The sequence below is a fragment of the Anomalospiza imberbis genome, chromosome 3 (assembly GCF_031753505.1).
Source record: "Anomalospiza imberbis isolate Cuckoo-Finch-1a 21T00152 chromosome 3, ASM3175350v1, whole genome shotgun sequence".
In the NCBI taxonomy this organism is placed as follows: domain Eukaryota; kingdom Metazoa; phylum Chordata; class Aves; order Passeriformes; family Viduidae; genus Anomalospiza; species Anomalospiza imberbis.
Genome location: NC_089683.1, coordinates 107,448,429 through 107,474,418, shown reverse-complemented (window position 1 = coordinate 107,474,418; position 25,990 = coordinate 107,448,429). Strand labels below are relative to the sequence as shown.

The 25,990-nt window shown below is 38.7% G+C and overlaps 1 protein-coding gene across 8 annotated transcripts in view; it reads right to left on the bottom strand.

Moving 5' to 3' along the window:
• MACROD2 (mono-ADP ribosylhydrolase 2) overlaps positions 1-25,990 on the bottom strand; it is an 853,971-nt gene that overhangs the window by 29,668 nt on the left and 798,313 nt on the right. For 6 of the 8 annotated variants that reach the window (XM_068186323.1, XM_068186322.1, XM_068186326.1 and 3 more), the window contains 5 exons: positions 20,587-20,649; positions 17,228-17,293; positions 7,324-7,401; positions 6,632-6,706; positions 5,917-6,137 (listed from right to left, as the gene is read on the bottom strand). In XM_068186323.1, coding sequence (XP_068042424.1) covers positions 5,932-6,137; positions 6,632-6,706; positions 7,324-7,401; positions 17,228-17,293; positions 20,587-20,649 — 488 coding nt within the window. In that variant the 3' untranslated portion in view covers positions 5,917-5,931. Of the gene's footprint in view, positions 1-5,916; positions 6,138-6,631; positions 6,707-7,323; positions 7,402-17,227; positions 17,294-20,586; positions 20,650-25,990 lie in introns of those variants that run through there. The other 2 variants (XM_068186328.1, XM_068186321.1) reach the window with 2 other exon arrangements.

The window sequence follows — 25,990 nt, the reverse complement described above, 5'->3', positions numbered from 1 at the left end:
AATGACATCATAGCATCTGCTTTTTCACTGGGATTTAATGATTTCATATTTTTTGGCATTCCCAACATGGAAAATCAAAATGAAAATGGCACTTCAATATATTTCATTAAAAATATCCAGTTTCTCCTCCAGCATCTTCAAGGATTTAATTTCTTCTCTTTCTTTTTATTTTCTGTATATGGAAAAGCACACTAAAGCTTATTTTACTTGATTTAATGCTGAGTGTGATTCAATTCAGTGCTCTAACATAAGTTAATTAAACTAAACAAAGGCTGCATTGTCAGTACTTTCAGCAGGAACAAAAAGATGATATTTTAATTGCGATAAAAACTGCTAATTCATAATACTATTTCTGTTCTGCTTACTGTAAATAAAATGAAGAAAACAATCAAATAGAGATAATAAACCTTAAATGCTATCATTGTTACAGTATTCCCTATTGTTGTATTCTTGTTTTCTTTGCTTTTGGCTTTTTGTGTTTTACCCTTACCATCATGTCTGGTAACACAAAGTGACTGTGACAACAAGCAAAACGTTTAAGCTGAAAAATTCCTTAGGTTTTCTACTTTCTTATTAGAAAAGCACACAGAAAAAAAATATTTTTCCTTGCAAGGGATGAAAAACAATTAAAACTTCAAATTAATCCTGCACCACCTATTTTTTATGTACATTCAGGTTAGAACCTGGTATATGGAGAGTAATGAAAAGAAACAGATTCCTGGTATGAGAGAAAAATAAATATGACTCTTTTCCCCTCAAGAGACTGAAATCAATATCTGGAGCAGACTACTGACAGTGTAATAACCACCCTGACTGCCAGTGCACCGTGCTGCACAGCATCATCAGAGAAGCAACCTCAGCAAAGCCCTGCAGGAGGTCTGCACCCCATGGGCTGCCCCATCCTGCACCATCAATCAGTGAAGCCTCTTTGCTGATGTAAGAGCCTGGACACCTCCCACTTCACAACTGAACTGCCAAAGCCCCCACACAGACAGTGGGGCCAAACCCCACTCCTCTTCTGCAGTCTGCAATGTGTAAGTAGAGCAAAGAGGATGCAGGTGAGCCTCACCTGCCTACTTCCACGAGGCACAGAAATGACTTGGATATCCTTTTCTGCCACAGCTATAATGCCTTCAGGAGGGCAGAGTGCTTGATACAGACCAAACAGCCCTTGGACTGCCACAAACTCAGCACGGTGGGCTGGCAAACATAATCTGGTCACAAAATCTCCTCAACTGGCTGATACAGCAGCTGAAAAGTTCACTGGAATTCTGTGAAGTTGTCAAGACAATAAAGGTATGTAAAGCGAGGCTTCATAGGTGAGGTACCTCTTAGGATTTCCATTCCTAATCTCTCTGTGCACCTCCCACTAGTCCCATCTACTGCTTCCCAACAGCCCATATCTCTGCATAGCCTAGAGCTTTAAATACCCATTTGCAACTTTCTGGTTCCACAGCTTTTTCCAGCCTTTCTGCAAAAAAGTCCAATGGTACACTTTTCTTTTTCTTTGCCAAACATCAGTATCTGTTATAATAGGATTTTAAAGATATATTTCGAATCTGAATATGCTGTAGCAGCCCAAAAACTGGCATCTGATCTATTCAGTATGGGTTCTTATCAAGCACCAAATGCACTATATCTGGTTCAGGATATTTTTTCCTCTCCTTTTTGAGCAACTGAATAAAAGAAGTTGGATCCTTTATACTGGAAGTAGTCTAAAAGCCACAGCAATTCAAAGTATTATTTTCTTTCCAAGCAAAATGAAATTACCTATTAAAAGATTCTAGTGAAGCCTTTTTTTTTTTTTCCAAAAATGTCTCATCTTTCTCCACTTGAAGAATTAAAGGAGTTTGGTTAAGCAATAAAATTGCCATGAATCAGTAATAAAAATGTCAGATTTGTCCAAAAAAGATCTTTCTCAAGAATTCTTTCATTTCTCTATAGCTATAATGTCATTTTGAAATTTTTGAGTGTTTGATAACAAAGTCATTATTCTGACATTATTTATGACTGTACCAATGCAAATAAAATCCTGTAAATGCCTGAGACTGAAGCTGTAAAACATGAGAGCTCTTTTCCCCAGGTTTTGGAATATTTAGCTCTCTCCAAGATTGCACCATAAAATTATCACTCCTGCTAAAGCAAAATGGACAAGAGAAGAACAGACAAAGTGTTGCCTACAGAGAGAGTTACAGGTTACAGCTATTCATGTTACAAAGAATTTTGAGCAAAACTGGGCTTAGCTAGAAAAAAACTTGGCAGACTTCAACTTTGAAATTAGGCAGACTTCAAATTCAGAGTAAACAAGCACTGACCAGAAGATTGACAAAGGAAATCACACATACTGCAAAATGAGGGAAACCTCCCGCAGCCTGCCCCTGAGCCAGCCCTAACCTCATGGTTCAGGGGAGGATTCTACACAGCCACTCTAATATGTTTCTCATGTGGAGAAACATCACACACCAAGCTCAAACAATATTCCAAATTGGTACAAGATGACAAAATATTTCAGTCCAAATAGAGAAGAGAGAAAACGGAGAAATAACAGCAATAACTGTTCATTTTCTAGTGTTCTGACAGAAATCCTGCTTCTTCAAAGGGTTAAACGACTTCTAAGAGTGATTAGTGAGGGAATCATCATATTGAATGTCTCAATGAAGGGAGATAGAAAGAGAGGGGAAATAAGATGACAGAGGTGAGAGTGGACTCAGAGGAGAAATTGGCTGCAGATTCACGCAAATATGGGATTTATTCCATGTGCTGCAAATTCTGTTGTGGAATAAATGTGCTGATTAAACCTACAAATAAGTGCTGAGTGCATGGTCATTACAACACAACAGGACTACTTTCTGTACATACAAAGGGACTGTCAAAAGGTCTGTTAAAACTGTGTACACTTACCTAGTCAGCAAATAGGTCAGTGATCACCACTTGCTCTGGTTTTTTAATAAAGGGATTTGAGAATATTCCCCAATCTTATAAGGAACATAGATTTTCATTATTCTTTTGTGAACTAGAATGAGAGCATAATAGTAGTTGGAAAAAAAAAAAAAAAGGCATCTTAGCTTGCCTTTTTTCTTCAGCTGCCCCCTTATAATATATAACTTCAAGTTGCAATAGGAAAAAAGGGAATAAATTGGCACGTGTGATATTTTATTACTGATTTTGGAAAAAGCAACAGCAGGTTTTTATGAAACACACAGTGCCTCACATTGTTATATTCTTCAGGGTAATCTGGCTTGGTTCTTACTGCTGGCAATGGGATTTAGGAGTGCGACTGCCAAGATTTTGGTTCTCCATTCCTCTGGGCTCCCAGCATCCCAGAACACCAGGATCTGGGACTCCTTGAGAATTCACACTAGAGCATGACCCTGGAGCTGTGAAGTGAAATGAGCTACACAGAAAGGACCCTGCAAGCTTTAAAAAACCCCAAAACACAGAGATGACCTGGCAGTAAAATTTGCACAATTAATTCAGAAGATAACCTGTGGTTTGTCAGAAGTTCATGTAAACTGACACATCTCTAAAACATCAAGAAACAGACATTTTTTCCACGGAAAACCACATCATTGAAAAACTTCCTAGCATGCTTCACAGCTGCAATCAGTAACTGAGCAGAAATCCAGCTTTAGTTTAGAAAAGGAACTTTGTTCTTTGTTGGTCCTTTAGTGGCTTACACAGCTCCAGTTCTGAGGACTGAAGGGATTGCAGATGACTACCAAGAATATAATGCTCCCAGCGAGACAGAGAGAAGAGAGAAGCAGCTACATGCTACCCTTTGCTCTGGGATGAATTTGAAAACACACACAAAAAAATCTCATGTAGAACAGAAAGAACAGGTAGTTTGCAATTTAGTAGTTGCAACATTTGGCTTTGCATATAGATCCAGAATGGGTCAAACAGACTAAAGATCAATGGATTTCTGTTTAACAGGACTAGCAGTCCCACATTAGCCTTTTCCCCAGGTTCTTACACAAAAATACAGTATTTCATCCTATATCAAATGTACTGTGTGTGCTGCTGGAAAACTTTCAGGAATTACTTTAGGAGGTAGCACTTAGGTTACATAAAATAATGTCACATATTAAATCTCTTTATAATGCCAGGTAATCTCTTTCCATTAAGAGGAACCTCTCATTGGGAAATATATCTTATTTTATCAGTCTGGACTTCAGCTGATTTTATTTTTCTTACCTCTTTTTGTCCAGATCCGCTTCACTTTATGACAAACTTTCAAAATCTGTGTGCTAGAATTTGTGCCCACCAGAACAAGAAGCAAGTAGCAAGATGAGCTATGAGGGTGCTTATACCCATAAGAATGAAAAGAAGACAAGGGAAAGGCTTTATTTCCTTCTCTGCTCCTGCTCTGCAAGAGCACCCCATTTATTTTTCCTGCGCCAAAGACAGTACCTTTGGAAGAAGCTGAACAGAATATCTGTGCTCTTATCCTGCACACAGACTCAACACATCTCCTCTTATCATGGAACTTACCAAAGGATCGCTTAAATTGATGACACTACTTCTGTGGACTTCAACAAGCTTTGGATCAGATGAATCCTGCACAGTATCAACACCTGAGACCCCAGGTTGGAACAAGTTCCAAAATATTTAGCAAGAACTTTTTACTTAGTATTTGAAACTTTTAAATCAAGGTCTGGAAAAGGAAAGGTGCTAAGAACAATCCTTTTCTGACATTACCTGCCTTTCCTTAACATTGCATATTTTAATAGTAAGTAGCACAGATGTTGAAATATAATCTCTCTTCTGAGAACTAAATGACAGTCCCTAGCTGTCGGGGACACTAAAGTAGTAAAGAGGGGAAAATGTGCAAATAATGAAGGTACATTTTTTTCCAATTTAGTTGTGATGATGCATAAAATAATACGTAAATAATTTCTATTTGGAGGAGATTAACATAACAGCATTGGTATTTGCAATCAGAGTGAGACTGTACTGTATAACCTGGGTTTGCAACTGAGGTAGTGTGGTACCATTTACCTGAATTTGAATGTAAGAATTATATCAATTCTACCTTCACCATCATTAATACAGCAAAAAACCAATACCATTAACACAAATGATAACAAGGAGATGTGATTAGTCTCAACTTGGATAGGCAATTAAAATATAAAAAAGAAAAGAAATGGAAATATTGTTTAGCTGTGTACGAACAAAGAGGTTCTATTAACCTGGCTTTGCAGTGAAGAAAACTGTCAACATTGCTAACGCAGGTTTGCAATTAAGTTGATGTCAATGTGGCTGAGAAAAGGACTTCATAATTAGGACAACACAGTTAGTATTGACCTGAATTTTCAATAAAAATCATGTCTGCATTTTAATTTGGAACTGTAAAATTCATCCTTGGGCTCTACAAATGACCATATAATTAACTAGCAGCTACTTTAAAATTAGAGAAGTATTTACATAATACATTATTTTTTATGTAACCATGTACCTTTACAAATGGTAAGATGATTGCAGGGTTCCCAGGAGCATCCAACACTTAAACTTCTACATTTCCTTGCAAAAGCATTCCCAAGGTGTTAAATACTTTACTCCCATAAAAAAATTACTGCTTCAGAAGACTGCATTCTCACTCCAATTATTGGTTTCTTCATTAGAATTACTAGTTTTAGTTACTCTTTAGTTAAATCTCTATTAATGATCTCACAAATAACTATCATACCCATTTATTTAAATACTCCAAATGCTTCTAGCAAATGTGATCAAAAGTATACTTACATGGACATAAATTGGTTGTTTAATCAGGATTATGGGCTTAAATGCAAGAAACCAAAAGTGAGGACAGTATTTAAATGCCACTTTTGAACCTGAGTGTGCACTTTTTTTGCACTTAGCTTCCTACTGAAATCCAAGTCCAATATATCAAAACTACACTCAAAGATAAGACAAAAAAAGAAAGACTTTTTCTTAGAGGGAAAAAGAGCACTTTTCTGTGCCCTTTCCATGTTTCCTCACAATAGAAAAGGATAACATGAGTCCTGCAGCATTCTCTGTTTCCATCTGCTTTATAATAGGCTCACCTCCTTCTTCTTCTTTTCCTTCTTCCTTTTCCTCTGCACCAAGTATCAAAGGAATTGCAACTTCTGTTGTGTCTTCTTGGTTCAACAGTGGATCTGAATAAATTTGATAAAAAGATGAAGAGTAAGGCTTTTCAGAATGGACTTGAAAGGATTAACACCCACTAGAGACCTTGCCATTAAAAACACTGGCAGAGGAAAAGGATATTTTCCTCCATGAGTACAAATAAAAAAGCTGTCCAAGGAATTCCAAGGGGCTCTAGTTCAGAGCAAAGCCTTGAAGATACCAAACTTTCTGGAAGTTAGCACAAAATCCCATGTGCCTACTCCAAACATGGGTCTTCACCGGGACTCACTGCAATCCCAGAGACACACACAGTCCATGCCCCACCCCTTGATGTACTGAAGGCCAGGTTGGATGCAGCTTTGAGCAACCTGGCCTAGCAGAAGGTGTACCTGCCCATGGCAGGGGGGTTCAAACTAGATGATCTTTAAGGTCCCTTCAATCCCAGACATTCTATGATTCCATGATTCTACGTTCTTGTTTTTGCTTGTTAATCTTGCTCTTTGATTTCAAGACACAGAAGTACCTTCTATTTCCATGCAGGAGCCTTGGGAATCTGCCCCAGTTTTTATCTCCTCATATGCAGAAACATCCTGTTGTCCTGTTAATACAACAAACAGAAAATGCTGTCAGGATGATGCTGCATGCAGGCAATGCTAAATTCATTAAAACAGAACGTGAACCTTAGACACAGCATGGTAGTTCTTAGCCAAGTACTGTTTTTTTTTCTAGTAAATGAACCATGTTGGACACATTTTATATATGAAAATATCACTTAACAGTACTAAACATTAAATTAGTTAGATAGCTGGTCAAAACTGACCCTGCAGAACTTACAGCTTTTCTTCTTTTGCAGCTCAGCCTTGACACTGTTTCTCATAGGAGATGTTGTAAAGCACTTGTACTTGATGGTCAGCAGAAAGAAGAGAAACACCCCACAGGCTTTCAGAACCACAATAAAAACATAGGAGGACATGACAATAGTGCTATGCATCCAGAACCAGTAAGGCTAAACCTATTTAGAGACATGTGGCTTTCCCAGTATCATCAGGGGTTACTGCCCCACAGCTGGCTGACACATAACCTCTACTAGCCAACAGCATTTCCTTAAGGTGGCAGAAGTCAGGGTTAAACCCACTGGGTGCTGACACTGGAAGAACTCAAGTTTCACACTAGTTCATCATGTCTGCCCTAAAAAACTTTGATACAAAACTTTACCTTTGGCTTGATCTTGTTCACACACCACAGGATGCACTGAATCACCCTTCTGCGTGCCTTTGGAGTCTTTCAGGGAATCTGAGGAAAAAAAGCAAACAAACAAATAAATCCTGAAGCAGTTTTCATGCTGGAAAAGTAAACTTGAGTTAGAGGAGGTCTTAGGTGCCAGCTTCGTATTTGGCATTTTGATACACTGACCGATTTTTTATCTGTTTAACTACAGTCTTATAAACTACAGAAGTATATTTGTGGATTCCAATTATTCAAATTGATTTCAGAATCCCTACCCTTACTGAGCAGTTTTTTGCTGGCAGTACAAACCTTAAACCAGGAGTTGGTGAAGAAGGATGCATAAGAATAATCAGCAGCACTACCAAGAATTTTATTCCTAATGAGTGGAGCGGCACAAATCTATGAGAAATAGCACAAACTCCTACTTGATAAATAAAGTGATTTATTATTTATTTAGAATAACAGTTTTTCATGGTTGAATTTACAGAAACTTTAAATCTTTCCAGAAACATCAAATCCCATAAATTCCTGTGCAAATCCTAGCCTCCTGTCACTTGATGGCAAAGCTCCCAAGGTCATTATGGCTGAGAGTGCTTTTTTGTGGGGGGGCAGACTATCAAAATGAACTGCCCAAAGCAATGCTTGCAAGCAGTGCCACAGTGAGACTTAAGTTACATTTTGTCAGAAAGTCCAATTGCTGTCCTATCTGGGGTCTTCATAAACACAAGGCATTATTTTGTTGCATCAAACAGCATTTTCTGACAACAGCCAGTTTTTGTATGGGGATGGAGAAATACATAATGCATCATTCCACTGCATTCAGGTAACTCAGCAACATAGACACTTGATTTAGTTTTGCTCATCCTCTTCACACACAGATTTCACTGGATAAAGAGCTCTCTTTGAACCTCATTAAAAACCACTGCTGATCTAACTGGACATTGTGCAAACCACAGGGATGAGTCCACTCCAGGTTGTAACAGCGGCAACAGATAATCAGTGTTTGTGTTCCCATGTGAGATGCTTTCTAAAATCCTGCTCAATGGAAAAAGTAAGTGATGGTGCCAAAAGATCTACAGCATGTGATAATAAATTACATTCTGACAGTGCTTTTACAGCTTAAATTCTGGAAGGTGCCTCTCAACAACACTGTTGAACAAATCTTACCGTATACCCAAGTATGCCCATGTAAAACTCTGTTCCTGAAAGTGTCCAAAAGTAATCTCTGATGGATAAGTAGAAAGCTAGGTTGTTAATATCTGATCCAAATTTAATAATCTGTAGGAAAGGTATGTGCTGAAATTGTGTGGCTTTAATTAACTGCAAATAATCTCCCAAGGCAAATATTTAATTACCCGCACAGTTTCTTACTTCTTTCATGGCATGACAATAAGTTTAAAAGACCCAAGTTTGAAAGTAGAATAACTCACTGATGTACAATTTGCTAAACTTTATACTTGTTACACTTTTTTTTTGCCCTACTGCACCAGTCTTCCATCCATATTGTACAATGTGGTTCAAACGATTATCCTTATCAGCCTGAATTGGAGCAAAACTAAATTAGAATTTTATCAAATTCCAAGTTTAATCAAAAATCCAGTTGAATGATCTGGTATCAAAAAAATTCTTGGTAGCAAAAGATTCTAGAAGGAATTTTTCAAGCAAACTGGAAACACATTGAGAGAAATTCTGGCTCTGCTGAAGTTTTTGACAAAGCTCTCAGGATTTCAGACAAGCCAAGATCTGTATTACCTGTAACTCTATACCCTAAATTAATATAATATATTTTTCTGTATGATACAGCTGCATGCTTGTAAAAGGAATTGTACTAGCAAAGCTGGAATCAGAAGTCCTCTGCCTTGAGTATCATGATGCCAGGGCCCAAGCACGGCCCTTCAAGCAGTCAAAAGTGATGGTAAGTGCTGTGGTGGACGGGATGGTGGTAAGGGTGCTGTGACCTTCCTGAAGAAGTGTCCTGAGAAGGACGGCTCAGGGGCTCAGGCAGGTCCTTTGTTCTTCCAGGCGACGTGGAGGGAAGAGACAAGAGCCTTGTATGACGTTCCACAGAGAATAAGCCTTTATTATGAGCAGGGCACTCCACAAAAGACACCAAGAACAGAACCTCCAAAGAGGCAGGGGAAACAGGGGTTTATATGGGAAAGGCAGGGGGTGGGACAAAGCACTGGGACCAATGGATGAGGGTGCAGGGGCAGAGCAAAGAGGAAGAACCAACGGGGTAGAAGAAATCAACATAGGGTTGCAAAGGCCTCTGGGGGCTCACCCTAACCACAAAAATTGTGGTTCAGGGGTTGGCCTTCCAGGGGAGGGCAGCAGGTTTTCCCTTTGCTGGTTCTCCGGCTCCCACAGTAAGTATAGTATCACCTGCATTGGGAGGGGAAGATGCAAGCAGCTCTGCCCCATCACTCCCTTAGAGCTCTCTTATCCCACACCTATTGCACCTTCATACTCCCAGATTGGTGACCTGAATCCCAGTTCACTGGTGCCACCTTTTTTTACCAGGATGAGGAATGACTGCAACTTAATGCAAAAACCAATTTGCAGCATCACTGGCACAATTACGTGCAGTGGTCAATGGCAACTAATGGATTTTAAGAAGCCTCGTGCTTGGCTGATGTATGTGCCCCATCATGCTGCCGTTTCTTGTGCAGCATCACAGAGGGAGGGGTGTCATCACTATTCCCACCTATTAGCACAGCTGGCAGTCTGTCCCATGGGCTTCATGCTCAAGGAATTATAATTTGGTGTTAAACTTTCATTTTTATTCTAAACAGTTGTCCAATTGCTCCAGTGTTTGAGAAAGCAATGTAACTGCACTGAATTCCAAATTACCCCAGGCAATCTACAATGATAATTTTTGCAAGTTGTTTTTTGCAAAGCATGTCTCTGAAAACAACAGACAATGGACAGAAGCTACTGCCTAGCTGTAAGAGTCTCCCAGTTTTATGTCAGCAGCAGAAACCTGTCTTGATTGGTTTTACCATGCAGATTCTGAGCTCCAAAATCCTTAATGTCAAGATCATATCAAAGGTTCCTTCTTCTCAAATCCAAATATTGCACTAAATATTCAAGCCAAAATGTCCAAAGACAGATTTACTTTTAGGATTAACAAGAATAAAATAAAACAAAGGAATAAATCCAGATTTATGAAGCAAATCTGTGCCAAGCAAAAGTGAAAGTGTAAAACCAAAGGCAGTGATTAATAAAAATGCTGATGATACACTACGTTCTGTGTGCAAGTTTTCAGTAGGATACTGATGTTTCTCAGGCTCAGGTGATCCTCTGTGCCCACTTAGCCCTTTGGAGCCTTGTGCAACTGTGTGTAAGGCCAATATTATAGTCCTATATGATTCCAGGGTCTACAAGAGCTCTGGCTGTCCCTAAGGCCTTTCTTCACCTCTTACTCACTTGATTTTGTAAAATGGCATAAAGCAATGTCAGCCTTCTCCCAACACAGTTAATTACCTTTAAAGTCATACCAGAGAATCCAAGCCAGGATATTCTTTCACAGCACAGTATTGCTTAACTTTTTGATAACATACACACTAGGCACTATTTACTTTGGTTAAGTACAAATTGACACTGTAAAAGTTAACGCTCCTCCAGTCAGGACTGAAAAAAACCTGTTTCTGATACCACACTGGAACACAGTTCCTATTATCACACATGAATGAGCCAAACAGGAGATTTAATTGCATAAATAAGCCAAAGATAGGCCACATTTATCTACTGCACATCAGAAGCTTAAGTGATTGTTGAAATCTGAGCATCCCTTGGTTCCCTCAAAACTCCTCCGTGCTAGCTGGAGTGGCGGTGTCCGTGTCAGGTGTGCTTGTCTCTGCTACCCTCCATTTTATTGAAACAAGTGTCTTGTGCGACTGCATGCTTGAGTCCACCTGGGAATTAGCCCCGGTCTTTAACAATCTGTATACAAAATATTTCGGCTTTAAATAAACTGATCAGAATACTCTGCAAGTATATTCACTGCTTCTATCAACTGTATGTTGAATTCACCTCCAAGAAAAGCACACAGCTTGTAGTAAACTATCAATCCTATCCTTCCTGCCAATAGTCAGGCACTGTTTTGTCTAAATCCTGTATAAATCCCCATGCTTTTCCATACCATTAATTTTTTCTTTTGACTGTATAAAGCAATGCTGCTCAAACACGATTCTACAAAAGCTAAGGAAGAAGTGAGATGGTAAGAACTGAATGTTAAGTGGTTTTAATGCTCTTCTAAAATTCACTTCCCCAGCTACGCTCTGTATGGCTTTTTTACTGAGTAGTTTCTAATGTGCAGAGCACCTGGCTCCTGTATACAGCATAGATAAATCACCATGTTTTAGGGAGCTGTAAGAAGATCAAAGAGGGAAAATGCTGGTCATTGGGAAAGAAACAGGTTCAGTACATTTTATTTTTTTTAAGCATGATACTGTCATAAATGACTGGAATATTTCCAGAGTGAAAGAAATCAAGCAGACATCTAAAATTACAGGTAATGGTGTGCACGGAGGCTTCCACATGATTAGGGGATTCTTTTGCCTCATAAACCGAGGAAAATATGTCAAAATGAAGTACTATAAAATGATGATTTATGAGAAGTTAGGAAGAAAATCTTGAGCTTTGACTTTTAAATGTTATTTTTATATCCACCAAGATTTCATTTTAATCTGTCTTTATAACAGATTAAATTTATTGGAGCCCAAGTTTAAAAATGCTTGGTAAACCAGACCTTTTTAGTGCAACAACTCGTAGAGATATTTTATCAAGGTTTCAGGTAATAGACCAAAAAGTTCATCTCTGCAGGTGGGACCACCAAATACTTCTCCCACCTGTTTGTGCTTCCAGCTGACCAAAGGGCATCTCACCTTCTGTCCACCTGAGAAATTCCAGGTGCAGCTGGTATAAAAACTGTGGGCGTCATTTTCCTGATATAGAGCAGGACCTGTTGTACACGGCTCTGGGAAATGCAAAAGCTGAGAAAAACCTGTAAGGTTAGAGCTTGTCCAGGGGAAAGGACTGGAGGGAGGAGATGAAAGAGCAGGATCTCATGCTGGACTGATGGGAGCACAGCTGAATGGCTCCAGGTCAGCTAATATTCAAAAATAAGGAGGATTTAAATAAACCAAGTAAGTGGATTAGTGTTCACTGTTGCAGATGCCAGTAGTGGTGAAGGGTAGAGCAGAAATACCTCTTGAGTAGTTCAGGGGCTGGACCCCATCTGGATGCACAGCTCAGGTCAGATTAAAAGTGAAGAAGTGAATAACCCACATTACGAACAGCTCGCAGTGAACCTTGGGGAAGGTGTTAAGAGACTAAGTGGCTGGTTGGATGCTGCTGCTGACATCCCTGGTTAAAAACCCCAAACCCCACAAATTAGCTTGAGTTAGCCAGTTTGCTTTCACAGGAATCCTTCTAACCAAGGGACAGAAAAATGTTATCACTTGAGTAGGCATGCAAAGCCACAGGTATGGCTGAGGGTGTTGAAACTCTTCCATTAAAAAAGATTCTTTTTCAGTTACCTATAATTGAAATTTTCCAGGCTGAAACCTTAGGTCTAATCATAGCCCAAGGCTGAAGTAAAAATATTTCATTGGTAGCTGCTGAGTGCTCAAAATCAGGTCAGTCATTTAGATATCTTAATATATACTTAAGAACTGATTTCAAATACCTCTTTCTGAACATACTGGTCTTTTAGTCAATCTTTTTCATGTGCTTACCAATGACTAATTTATGTCAATTTGCACAGCTCCCCTGCATTTGAAATGCTCTTTCAGTTTATCCCTTCTCAATCATTTATGACTTTAGGACATCATGATTTTTCCATACTGAGAGCTACAGCTGGCCAAAGAGGAATTTATACCCATTACATTTTACAGTCAGGATACTTACCGGCTTCTGGGTTGCCCAAAAGAATTTTTAGGGCTAACCCCTAGCCAAGTCATATATCTAATTCTGTTTCTGAAAACAAAAGCCCTCCAGCCAACTGAATCTGACTCCCCTTCAGAGAATGCAGAAAAACAGTGACTTGCTTTCAATGGCACTCCCATAGAAGCCCAGACATTGGTGAACACCTGGAAATACTTAATCAATCATTTCTTTATTTTTAAAATTAATTAGTATCTGATTTAATTTAGTTGACCTTCAAATGAAAATTCAGTTCTTTTTAAGTGCTAATGAATTATAATCAATGTATTGTGCACAGAAACTTTGCACAGTAGGGATTTATGCTCCACCTGTACTAAATCCAGTTCCTTTTTATATTTTCCTGCCAGAAAGTCTAATCATTAAATTGGGTTAAAATAGTAATTGGTAGAAGGGGCAACTGAGATGAAGATGCAGAACATTCTCTGTCACAGACACACACACACACACACACATGCATGCATGTACACATACTCTCTTTAACAAAACATAAGCCCAGGTTCAATCCTTCAATCCAATCTCTAAATACTACATGGTCAGTTTAAAATGAATTTGTAGCCCCAGCATAATCTTGTGCAGACATACCAGAGTGAGTGCAGCCTTCCTGATACACCCTTTATCTGCTGCATAAACATTAATGAGTTTAATCACTTTGTTCTGCCTTTACACTTCACAGAAAGAAGCATCTCTCACTTGAAATATGCTGTATATAAAGGATCTAATTCCATGTGCACAGTAATGAAGCATTTGTGAAGGTGCTGCCTGGAGATGTCAACTCTCCCCCAAGAGATCATACTTAAGCATGCGAGTTTTTAAGGATAAAATTGCAACAGTTCTTTGCAGATAGTGGAAAGAGAAACATGGCACAGATTGGAGTAAGAGGATACCTCTACAGTGTTGCATTGAAAATCCTGTTATTCTTGAAATATAACTGTTCTCCCCCTTCCTGCACCCCATCCCCCTCCTTTTTTTTTTTTTTCTGGAGACAAATGAACACTCAAAAATTCAGTTTGCTTAAAGGCCATGTGCAAATTGTGTTTGTGTGGACTTTTTTTCCTGGACACTATCTCTCCTATGGTAACAGAAGACATATACTTTTAGATTAATGTGAGATTTTCAGTCTCACAGGAGGTTTTAATTTTAATCAAAGCCCCTCAAGTGTAATTCCTGCACTGCCCCTCACTCTTATCATGAAAATCCCTTTCATGTTCCCATCCTCCCTTTTTTCCTTTAAAAAAATAATAATGAGGACTCACTTACTACAAAAATACTAGATCTTCACAGTAGCAGAGATGGATGCGCTTTATTTTGAATATCATCACATTTTAGAGCAATAACCATGTCAATATGTTGGCTATATTTTAATCCCAGAAATATGAGGAGGAAAAAAAAAAAAGCAGAAAAACTGCTAGTCAACTCTAATTGGACTCAAAACCCTTGTTTTAGTGCACTCAAAGTGAACTGATAGTTGAAAGACCTCAACTTTCATAGCAGGAAAGAGTGGTTTAAACGATGCATTTTGGGAATCCATAAATCTTTTACAGTAATTAAGTGGAAGAACTGGGAAAACATAATTTCTTTAAATGCTTTATGTCCTGTTCATTTAGTTGAAGATAAACTAGAGAAATGAGTATGTTCCAGAACCTCGAGGTTTTAGCCTTGTTAACTCAGTGGACAAACAATTTGAAAGCTGGAATTTGTTTTGGGAGCATCAGGTGTTTTCAGAAATGCCAGGATTTTGTAAAAGTGCCATTTCTCAAGAAGTAGCACTTTTTTTTATAACAGTAGTATTTATTTAAAAATCCTCTCAAAAGCTGAAATTATAGAAACATCGAAGAATCACAGAGTGGTTTGGGTTGGAAAGGATCTTGAAGATCATTTCATTCTAACCCCACAGCAGGGACACCTTCCACTAGACCAGGTTGCTCCAAATCCTATCCAACCTGGCCTTGAACACTTCCAAGGATGGGGCATCCAAAGCTTCTCTGTGCAACCTCTACCAATGCCTCAGCACCCTCAGAGTAAAAATCTGCAAAGCTGAAAATCTACCAATGGAAATAAGGATTAAAACCATGGCCTGGTCCATGGTGGCCTTGCTCTTCAAAATTCTTGTTTCCATAAAAAAAACCAAAAAACTAGCAAGCAAATATGAAAACATGGTCTTAGCGTTTCTTTCTTTTATTTTCTTTTCTTTTTTTTTTTTTTTTAACTTGTAAAGTTTTACAAACGAAATCTATGGAGGAGAGTTTGTCTCCTTTTTCCCTACCAGCTGCTTCCCATCTTTCTTATGAGCAGAGGTAGGACATCAAAGAGATAATGCACTTTGGATCTCTCAGGGCACTATCTCTTCCATCAGCCTCTCCAGAGAAGAGGGGAAAACACTATATACACTCTTAATATATTATATGGAAAGTGAGACTTATCACACAAAGACGATTTCTTTCCTAAGAAGAGACTTCTAATGCAATGGTATGAAAACCTGGAGGGCTTACACATTGAGAAGCATATCAGAAGACAGTCATCTTCTTCATTAGGAACAAACATTCAGAACAATACCAATTTGTTGGGATCGTCAGCTGACTGCAGACAGAAAAGGAAAATCCAAACCCAAAGCCTCGCTGTGACCCTCACATTGTGAAAAAGCCAAAATGGGAAGTCTTCCAGATACAGAATACATAAAGAGGCCAAATGTCACCAAAACAAGAGAAATTAATGACAGGCAATCACCAACCATGCTGGGATTGAATCCATCATTATTTCTGCCTTCCACTACCCTTGCCATGACTTCAATTTGTGATGTATCAAAAGCAAAAGCCAATGCTCCAGCAAAGGTTTGTGGTTCTTTTTTTTTTCTTTGCAGCATCAATCAATCTGTTAAAAGAGCACTTAAATCAGCCTGCACAAGGCTTTGAACTCATAATCAGGTAAGTATGTAGGCTATCCAGCATGTGGCTTTGAACAAAAGGGCAGGATCTCACACCCTGTCACACTTATCTAGAAAAATGAGAAGAGAGTCAAGTAGCGATGCTGAATTAAACACTAAATCTCTTAAAATAAATAACTTAATGGATGTTAATAATAATGTTATCTCAGTAAAATGCATGAAAATTTTATATTAGTCTTTCTTGAAGGCCATACTGATGGATTGTATTTATTATAGATAGCATAACTCCTGTTTTGGATTACCAGTAGCAAACATTTTGTATATCACCCAGACTTCTTCCTGAAGTAACCCCACAAAAATGCTAAAAAATCTACACCAGCACAAGCAACTAATAATAACAGCATGATTATTACAGGAATATCAAAAACAATACAGCTATGCATTGGTTCCTATCTGTTGGTAAACCAACAACTCCACAGGAAAAATCTCAGCTTGAAACATTTAAATTAGATAATCTCTCTTGTTTCCTAAACACCCTATCATTTGGTCCTGTGACACTTTTAAATATTTATTACAAACTAAATTATCTGAGTGCCCAGCACCGTCTGCACAGGATAAACATTACTTTCTGCCTCTCTGTTATGACTTCATCTCCTCCTGTCTCCTCCTGATGTGTTTATAGCTATTGTGTTTTTCTTTTCCCGCATCAGGAGAGCACTGAACAGGGAGCTGATGTTGCTGAGATAGATGTGCATGCTTAACTATATGCCTGTGAATCACCCCAGTGAGCCCAAGCTTCGGGCTTATTTTGGATATGTCAAGTATGATATTTTCGTAATAACTCCGTAACAAGAGGACTTACAAATTTGTGGCATCTCTCCTACCAGCACAACAGTTGGTACCACATACTTCATTACAAAGACTTTTGTAAATGAAAATCCAAGCATTTAGCTATCTCTGTATTGTTTAACTGTGATTTTGGCTATTTCCAGACAAAGGAAAAAACAGTTTCATGAAATGTCCTCGTGGGACAGGATATTTCAAAACACAATTTCCAATCTGTACCTTTATTCTCACTCAGCTCAATGTCTTCTGACGATAGGCTGGCTACAGCTGAAGGTTTTGTTTCACCTGTAAGAACAAAGGAAATGAAAGAGAAGCTATTCATTAAATAGAAAAGTGATGAACCACTTTACTGAAAAAGAAGTGTTATGCCTTATTGAGACAAGGTATTGGACCTGAATTTCATTTACCGGGCTTCCTTCCATTCACTAGCTATTACTTGTCTGATCATCTTCCCTAAGCAAGATGTAATCTAACATTCCAATACAGGCAGGTAAAATCTTTATTTCAATTTCTCATAATACAGAGAGAGGAACAGCTATTGGTTTCATGGGTATGCTGGTATTCTATTTGCTCCGAGATTTCTTTTTTTCATTTAATCCATATATTTTGAGAAAAAAAAAATTAAGTCATTCTTGAATTGAAACATGTCCATGAATCCTACTGGAATCCAAATGACTAGATGCAAATGCTTTCCTGAAAATAGAAGCTTTCATGAATCAGGCCTGAAATTAGAAAGTCCCTAAAAATCTGCAGCTTGGAGTTTTTTAATAGTAAAGCATGCAGGTAAAACTATTGTAGTTAATAGATACAACTGGTACCTGAACTTAAATCAACAGTGAAAGTGAAAACATTTTATTTTCTTGCTAATTTTTGTAGTTCTAAAAGTCTTCATAAACTTTCGTTTTAATTTCTAGACTTTAATTTCTTTCAAAAGACTTGTTGTTGATCATTCTGGGAAAATATTTTCCTTATATAGCCATCAAGTACTTTTAACTAGATTGAAAGAAGAGCTCAGAACCACCCACCATGTTGTTTTTCCATGTGTTGACTGTGAAGCTCATTGATGACAGACTGGAGGCCAGACTTTAAAAAAACCCCAGTTTAAAATTTTCAGTCTTTTCAGACAGTTACTGTTTTCTCCACTACAATAGTTTTCTTTATAATATATACTTTTCTTTATAATGTCATGATATTTTTCACTGTAATGAGAATATAAAAATCTTTATGTATTGGACCAGGAAAGAATAGAGCATCAAATTTTTGTCCTATATTATCTTTCACAATATCAAAGTATATGATTTGTCACACTCAGAGTTTATGCCTTTGGTTTAGATAATGGAATTGCTCCTAACAGTGGTCACTCATAGTGTTTAGAAATCTTCTAAGCATACAACTGTGCACCTTGGAAAATCAGGCCATTTTCTACTGCCAAGAAGGGGTGAAAAAGCAGCAACATCAAAGTTCCTGGTGATGCTTTGTCTCTGCAGTGCATAGAGCAGGAAACAGCAGAGACTCACTAAATGGATGTAACCAACTTGGGCTACTTGTGGCCCTCTCTGTTCCTGTCACTATGTAAACCAGGAGGGAAAATTGATAAGCCAAATAATTTTTTTCCTGCAACACCATCTGCCCATGGTCAAGGAGGTGACTACTGGGCTATGAGTGGGCATGACATTATCTTTAGGCACGTCCCTAAAGTATGACATCTTCTGGATCTGGAACCTCAAATGTTTTGATCTTTTATTTGACACTCTTCATGAGAATAATGAAACATGAGTACCAATACAGGATAGCAAAAGAATGTATATCACGGCTTTGATAAACCAGCTCTGACAGCTCATATTGCAACAAGTCATAACAAGCAGTTTTGGGAAAAGCACAATGCATTTAAAACACCTACAGCAAAGTAGTAGTTTCAAGAGGCAAATATTCCTTAATTCTCTTGGGAAAAAAAAAGTATTTTATTCAATCAAACTGAAATACTCACCCCATCAGAGTGACTATCACTGACAAGTACAGTGGGCATCTGCAGATGCTATAATCAGGTTTAACAGGAACCTCATCAACTGGAGCCAGGAGCTCCAGGCAGTATTAGCTCTTAGGTGAGCTAGCAGTCAAGCAGTACTTGGCAAAGTTAAAAGCTCAAAATTGCTTGAAAAAAGATACGCCACAGTCTAGTCAGAGATTCAAAAGAGAATTTCAATTCACACAGAATAGCTCGTTCTTCTTCCTGGTCCCCTGGGCCTGTTTAAAATACAACTAGTATGAAAGTGAAAAACCAGGGAAGGATATGTGGTTGCCCTCCAGCACTTACAAAACACCACCATACCATTATCTTGGGGAGGATAAAGTTTGCTGAGGTCCATGGGAATCTATTTTATTCTGTAATACTGTTTGCTTCTGGCTTCACCTTGCACTGCCTGCCCCGCATTAGGAGGCAGAAGAGGTGACAAAAAGGACATGAAACACAGAAGGACTTCAAGCATGTACAGGCAACATCAGATGTTAACACTCAGTTGCAGAACAGTTACGTGGGGAAGGCAGAGAGAAAAGCTGCCCTTCTACCTACACAGTGGCCAATGCACAGGATGAGAAGAAGACCCTCATTCAATGGACTTCTCATTACCACAACACAGGAAGCAAATCAGTTAAGTCAGGAATCCAGGCTTTCTAAATTTATCTGCTGTGTTTGCTGACTGCCTGCCGTCAGCTCAAGAAATTCCAAAGAAAACCCTTTTACTCTCTCTGGTTTAAATATGTTTAAGGAACATTCTGCATTACAAGGCAAAAAAATCCTAATCAAATGAGAAAAGCCGTGTGCTACATGTAATACTACAGTTAAAGAAATACTTAAGAAATAAGGGAATAGACAGACATTTCAATTGCCACTTCAGGTCTTTTGGTAACTAAGTCATTCTAGCTGTCTCTTGGAAGGAAGAGAGTTGTGCAAACCATAAACAATCAGACAACAGAACAGAAAAAAGAAACAAACAGAAAAAAAATCTCTTGTGAGCATGGAGCGATACTATATTCCGACATACTGAACTCACTATAATTTATAAGCGTGTCACCTGCAAAACCCACCACTTGTGAAATCTGACATTCATTCACAGCATATGCAATATTTTTCTCTATGGATTTAAATCTTCATAACCATTGTGACTTGTGTAGACAATTTTTAAAATCTTGAAAATACCCTTTAAGATATTCAAGAATTGAGTTTTCATCACAAGGAACCTGCTGCTTGCTTCCTCCTTCCCCAAATTTCTTTCCCTCATTCCTATTCTATGCTGAGAGGAAAAAAAAAAAAAAGTTATTCCTTGTGAGAGGATTAGCTAGATTAGTCACCTTAAAGGGAGAATGTAGAGCTGGTAAACTGGAGAGGGGTCTGCATTCCTGCACGGCAACACATTCATTCATAATGAATGAAGATTTGGTCTCTAATGGGAGAATTGCTCAAGACCTGAGCTAATCTGGTGAAAATGTACAAACATTCCCCTTCAAAAGCACTGACTAAGGTTATTGTTCACCAAAGTGGATAAAACCTAAGATAGGCCTTTAAGGAGCTGGGCACAAACCTGCTTCTTCGCTCTGTGTCTTACTTTCATCGGTGTTTTCCTTATCCACTGTGCCATTATCACCTATTGAGAAAAACACATAAAAATTATTTATGCTATATCTTTTTATTGGTACCTAGAGCACTGCAATATTAATTGTAACCAATTTAGCACAAACTGCTAATTTACAGCAAAGCACTGTGATAAAAAAGGAGAGATGTAAAGGTAAGCTGAAAAAACCTGCCAACAGGACCAGTTCCATTTAAACCAGTAATGTTTTTTTTTTATCTCAAGATGAGGATTATAGATTTTTATCTCAATAGGCTTACTAAGAATAACAATACCAAATAGAGGGATGTTTCCCTAAACACGGTCCACAATAAATGAAATTGTTGCTTGAACTTCTATGTATTTGATAAAGAGGTTTTTCCTAGGGTTATTTTCCCCCTGTAGTATTTCAACAGGATTCTTGGGCTGTGTTTCTGACCTGTAGAATTTACTTCAATACCTATGGAAGGTAAGAATCAACTGAATTGAATTTTAAAGCAAAAGCCACAATGCCACTTAACGTAAAGTATAAAAATGCATCACAAACAGCTGTAATGAAGAGAGCACATCAAACCAAAGTAAGATTAGTAGGACTGAATGAATTTTTCCCCTTTTTACATTCACATTCATTCCCAATTTTCGTCACTACTTCACATTCATTATCCATTGTCTACCCTCCAGCTCCCTTTTGGAAGGCAGGCACCAAACAGCAAATAACCACTGAGAATGGGTAATTAGAAATATATCAGGAATTCTCTATTTTCAGGGATGGAAAAGGCTCTTTTAGCTTCATAATAACATGATAGGCTGCAGAGCTTCATGCAGGATCAGATGCCATGGCCACACTCCCTGCTTTGCAGCACCACAAGAACAGCTGAGCAGCAGCCTCAATGAGATATTTGAAAAGTTGACTGCTGAGCGTATACATTGTGAGAAGGGAAATTCATTCCCAGGCCTGGAAATGTCCTGATAATGATACACATATTTTTCTTCTGTGATCTTTGCTGGCTGCTGGGTTTTCTGATTACAGCTTCTCTAAAACAACACAGCTAAAGTTCCTTGCCACCTTGCTTTCACTTAACACATGGAACCTGGTGGTGGGAATAGCAGTGGTCCAAATGTGATTAGGTGGATGGAAGGAAGATAGAGAGAGCACATATTTTCCACAGGCAGATGTACATCTGGTGGCACACTGCACCCAGCTGATATTTAAAGGCTGAGGCATGATGCTTTCCCTCTTTCCAGCAGGCAATTCTTCCTGGCATCCAGCAGATGGGACTAGTGGAGAATTATTTCCAAGGCTGGCCCTGCACAGAGCTGCTCTCAGGAGGAGAGGAGATGGAGCAGGAACTTGACACCTTTCACCTAAGAGAGGTGGGCAGGGTGCAGCTGATGGCCATCAGTGGGGACTTGGGCTTCCTGCCCTCCTGGTAACTCTTTGTATGAATTCAAACCTTAATGGACAACTTGCCATCGTGATTTCTTAGCACATTAGTGAGCTCCTGTAAAAAACTGTGTTATGCAGATGACCAAAATGGACTGACAAAAGCTGAAGGGTTTTTCTTTCCCTGACTTGAAATCAAAAGGTATTGTATTCAAAGTCACCACACACAATAGGAGGACCATATGGAAAAAAACCCAGAAAGTTAGCTAAACTTTTCTCTGCCCCACCCCTTTTCTCTTAAAACACAGGCTTGGCGCCATCAAGCTGTGCAGCAAGCAATTCATAAATAAAGACAATCCTATAACACAGCAGTGCAGCGGCACTGGAAATGTCTTTACCAATAGGTCAGACCAAAAGAGATTATTGCATCACTGTAAAATGAGCAGTGCCAAAGCTTCAAGGATTCAATTATGGTCAAGTTTAACATTTTTCACTCTATGCCGAAAGAACTTCACAACCAGAAAAAGCAGGTCAGGCATAAATGTAACTACTGATATACAAACAAAATTAATTCTAGCCATTACCTTACTGCATTCACAATTTAAAACTCCATTTCCAGATGATACTTGTTTCTACATCCATTATTATGACTATGACCACAACTTATTTGACTAAAACCAGGTATTTCAAGGGTTCATTCATATTTATTGCCAAGGAACTATATCTCTTGCTTAAGTCACTCAGAGAGAACTTAAACTACAAGAGAAAGTTTAAATGATCATCTGGTTTGGTAGATTATCAGGTAAACCACATTTTCTCAATTCAAAATGTATTATTTCACAGGACATTCACTGTTTAGAATTGGCCTCATAGAACCTAAATTACAAGATTCTCGACATGTTTTCACTTCATTTTGTTCCTTTAGAAAGAAAAATGTAAAAGACTTTAAGCAGAAACTTCACCTCTTGCACTCTGACCCAATCCAATAGACTGACTGGATCATGACATGAAAATTCATCTTGATCAGTGTACTGACAGTAAGTGTTGCGCCTGGCAAGTGACTTTGGCAGAAATAGAGAAAAAAAATGCTAAAAATTAAGACTGGACAAGTGATGCTCAAATAAATGACTTACAGAAGGAATGGTTAAGCTCTGCTTGGCCTGGAGTATCTGTTTATCTTGTGAGAAAGGGAGGAAGCAGAGCATGAATTCCCTGACAAGAAAGCAAACTATAGAGTGGAGAAGTGACTAATCCCAAAGTCTTTGACAAACAGGTTTTTCCACTTTTAAAAAACCCTTCTAATGAGTCCCTCACTGAGTGTCTTTGACTGATGAAGAGTCTTTCTACAGTTACTGCTCTTCACTGGAACTGGGTGCAGAGCAAATGGAAAGGCTTTAAAGAGCACGTCCTCAAGGCAAAGAGCTGAAAATATATTTTACAGGAGTAGTGAGACAATTTTTCCATTACATTTTTATTCACCCCTGGCTCTCCTTTCCTCCAGGCAGAAAAGCCAGAGCCAGTACATTTTCCTTGAGTCTTCCCCACGATATTATTTATAATAAAAAAGTCTTTTCCTCTGGGTGGCTTCTACAGTATCTGCCATCCTTCTTTTCCCACTACTGCAGCAATCAGTGATTGTATGTCCTTTAGGTGAAAGCTGTCCTCACAATATTTGCTTTTCTATTACACTGGTAATTGAACAGCAATCTGTCACTCACTCTAAAGGAGATACAAAAAGTGGCAAATGACATGTCGTGTCATTTTAGGCCAGAAAATCTAAATGATTCTAAGCCCCATCACAAGACAAACGGGAACATCTGTTTCTTTCCCCTTGGCATGAGAGTCAGTTCTAAAAAACAGAAGTTTGAGGATTACAGTAGTACTGTACAAACAAAATAAGCACATCAGACACTAAATTACCTTATTCTGTCCATATATTCTGCTTTCTCTTGCCAAGTTGACTACTGCCTGATAGGTTCTTTCTGTCTTCTCTTGGCATTTTCTTTGAGGTCATCAAGAAAATCCACTGCCCTTCCCCCTCCCCAAATGTTATATTTGGTAGAAAAGAGGCTAAAGAAGGATCAGTCAGCATGCTCAGGAAGCTAGCAGAGTAAGTGACACTTCTAACTCCACCAGAAAAGAGGATTCTCCAGGAGTGCCTGCCCACTTTCTGTTATGGAGAGGTATTTAGCATGCTTAGTGAGGTGCCAGCTGCAGTGGCAGCCCCCACATGAAGCAGATAATATGATAAATAATAAGCCAGCTGTCAGACAGGATAGGGCTGGGACAAGATCCTGATGAAAGGTCAGGGAACAAACCCTTGGAGCAGGTTTTAGTATTCTTCACATTTTCTCTGTAAGAGCCTGGAAACATGTAGCTTCTTACATCTTCCACTGTTCTTATGACAAACATGGCAAGTCAAAAATATTAATAGCCTGCTGGCCTCTTGGCTCTTCCCTTTTCAGAGCTGAGGAAGTGCTATGTCTGCTCGCACACCTACTCCTCTTCAGCAGCACCTTTCTTCACAAGCAGCTGGTGACATACATAGAGATGAGGCTAAAGTCAGTGCCCCAAAAACTGCTGCAAAAAGACATTTTCAGAAGAAACCAGAATTGCAGATACTGTATGTTTTTATTTCAAGGAAGAAATTCTGCATAATCAGTACAAACCAGTCCATTTCTACCCCTCCAACACAGAATCACAGAATATCCTGATCTGGAAAGGATCCACAAGGATCATGAAGTCCAACTCATGAACACACAGGCTATTAATAATAAAATTGTTTTTACTACAGAGAAAGCTTTATTTATATCATCCATAGAGTGTCAGTGTTCAGAATAAGGTTTCTCCAAACCTCCTACTCCTTCCTGGGGTAGACATAAAAGTGACAAAGGGCCAATACCTGAGGCTTTCATCTTAATTTGTGCAAGTGCCACATCCTGGGACACCAGGTTGGATCCTGTTACACCTCTGAATGGCTCTGCCATGCAAGTTCAGGAGCATCCTCTGTTTTTCTGCATGGCCAGTGACTTTGACATCTCTCCACTGGTCTGACCTGTGCTTCTTTGTTGTAAAAGAAATACAAGTACAACCAAGATCTGTCAGACAAGGGACGCCAGTTTTGAACTTTTTACAGCACAGAAATACTGCCATGGTAATCACATTAAGGGCATGAATATGTCATTATTCTATAGCAGAGAAACTAATTAATGAGAAATTGAAAAATATAGGCCTTGATCTGCATTCTGCACACAAGTAGATATGCTGGCTTCATTGAAACCCCTAAAATGTGAGAAGAAAGTACATATACATCCATATAGGCACTTGAGTTCATACAGCCTGCAACCATTTTCAAACTATTCCAGTGGTAAAATAATATCAGACATAAACCAAGAAGCACATAGACACAAAGGCCATTATTGCAGAACTACAAACACATTAAAGTGAATCATTAAAGTGGTGGCCTGAGGTTGCTGAACATTTTCAGTTTTCATTTTAATTTCTTTTAATTAAATTATGATTTAGGTCAGTTTTAATCATTACTTGTATATAACCCCTTTGGGGTAAATTTTAAGAAGGGTTAGTAATGAGTTATCTGCAGTAATTGTTTAATGGAGTTATGAGACTCTTCCCTCTGTGCTGCTTCAAGAAATTACCATGCTGCAGATGCAGCCCTGAACATGCTACTGTGAATGCACCCAGTCCAGTGAAGCTGTCAGTCCAATAAATAATAGTGTTTCATTTCCGTGCAGCATTTTGTCCAGGAGTGTGGGAAGAGAATGAGAAAACTGTAGCTTGAGTGGCTTATCTCAGAGGTTAAAAATAAAACCGTTGTATTTAATGTATTTAATGTCCTGAGAAATACAAGAGTCTTGGCTAAAGCCTGGTGAAGTCACCATGCATGCCCCCCTTGCTTCACTCTTCTGTGGGTCAGAAGACAACTAACTCAGCTTTATTATAACCCCCCTGGTAAGGGAAGAACCAGGGGACAAC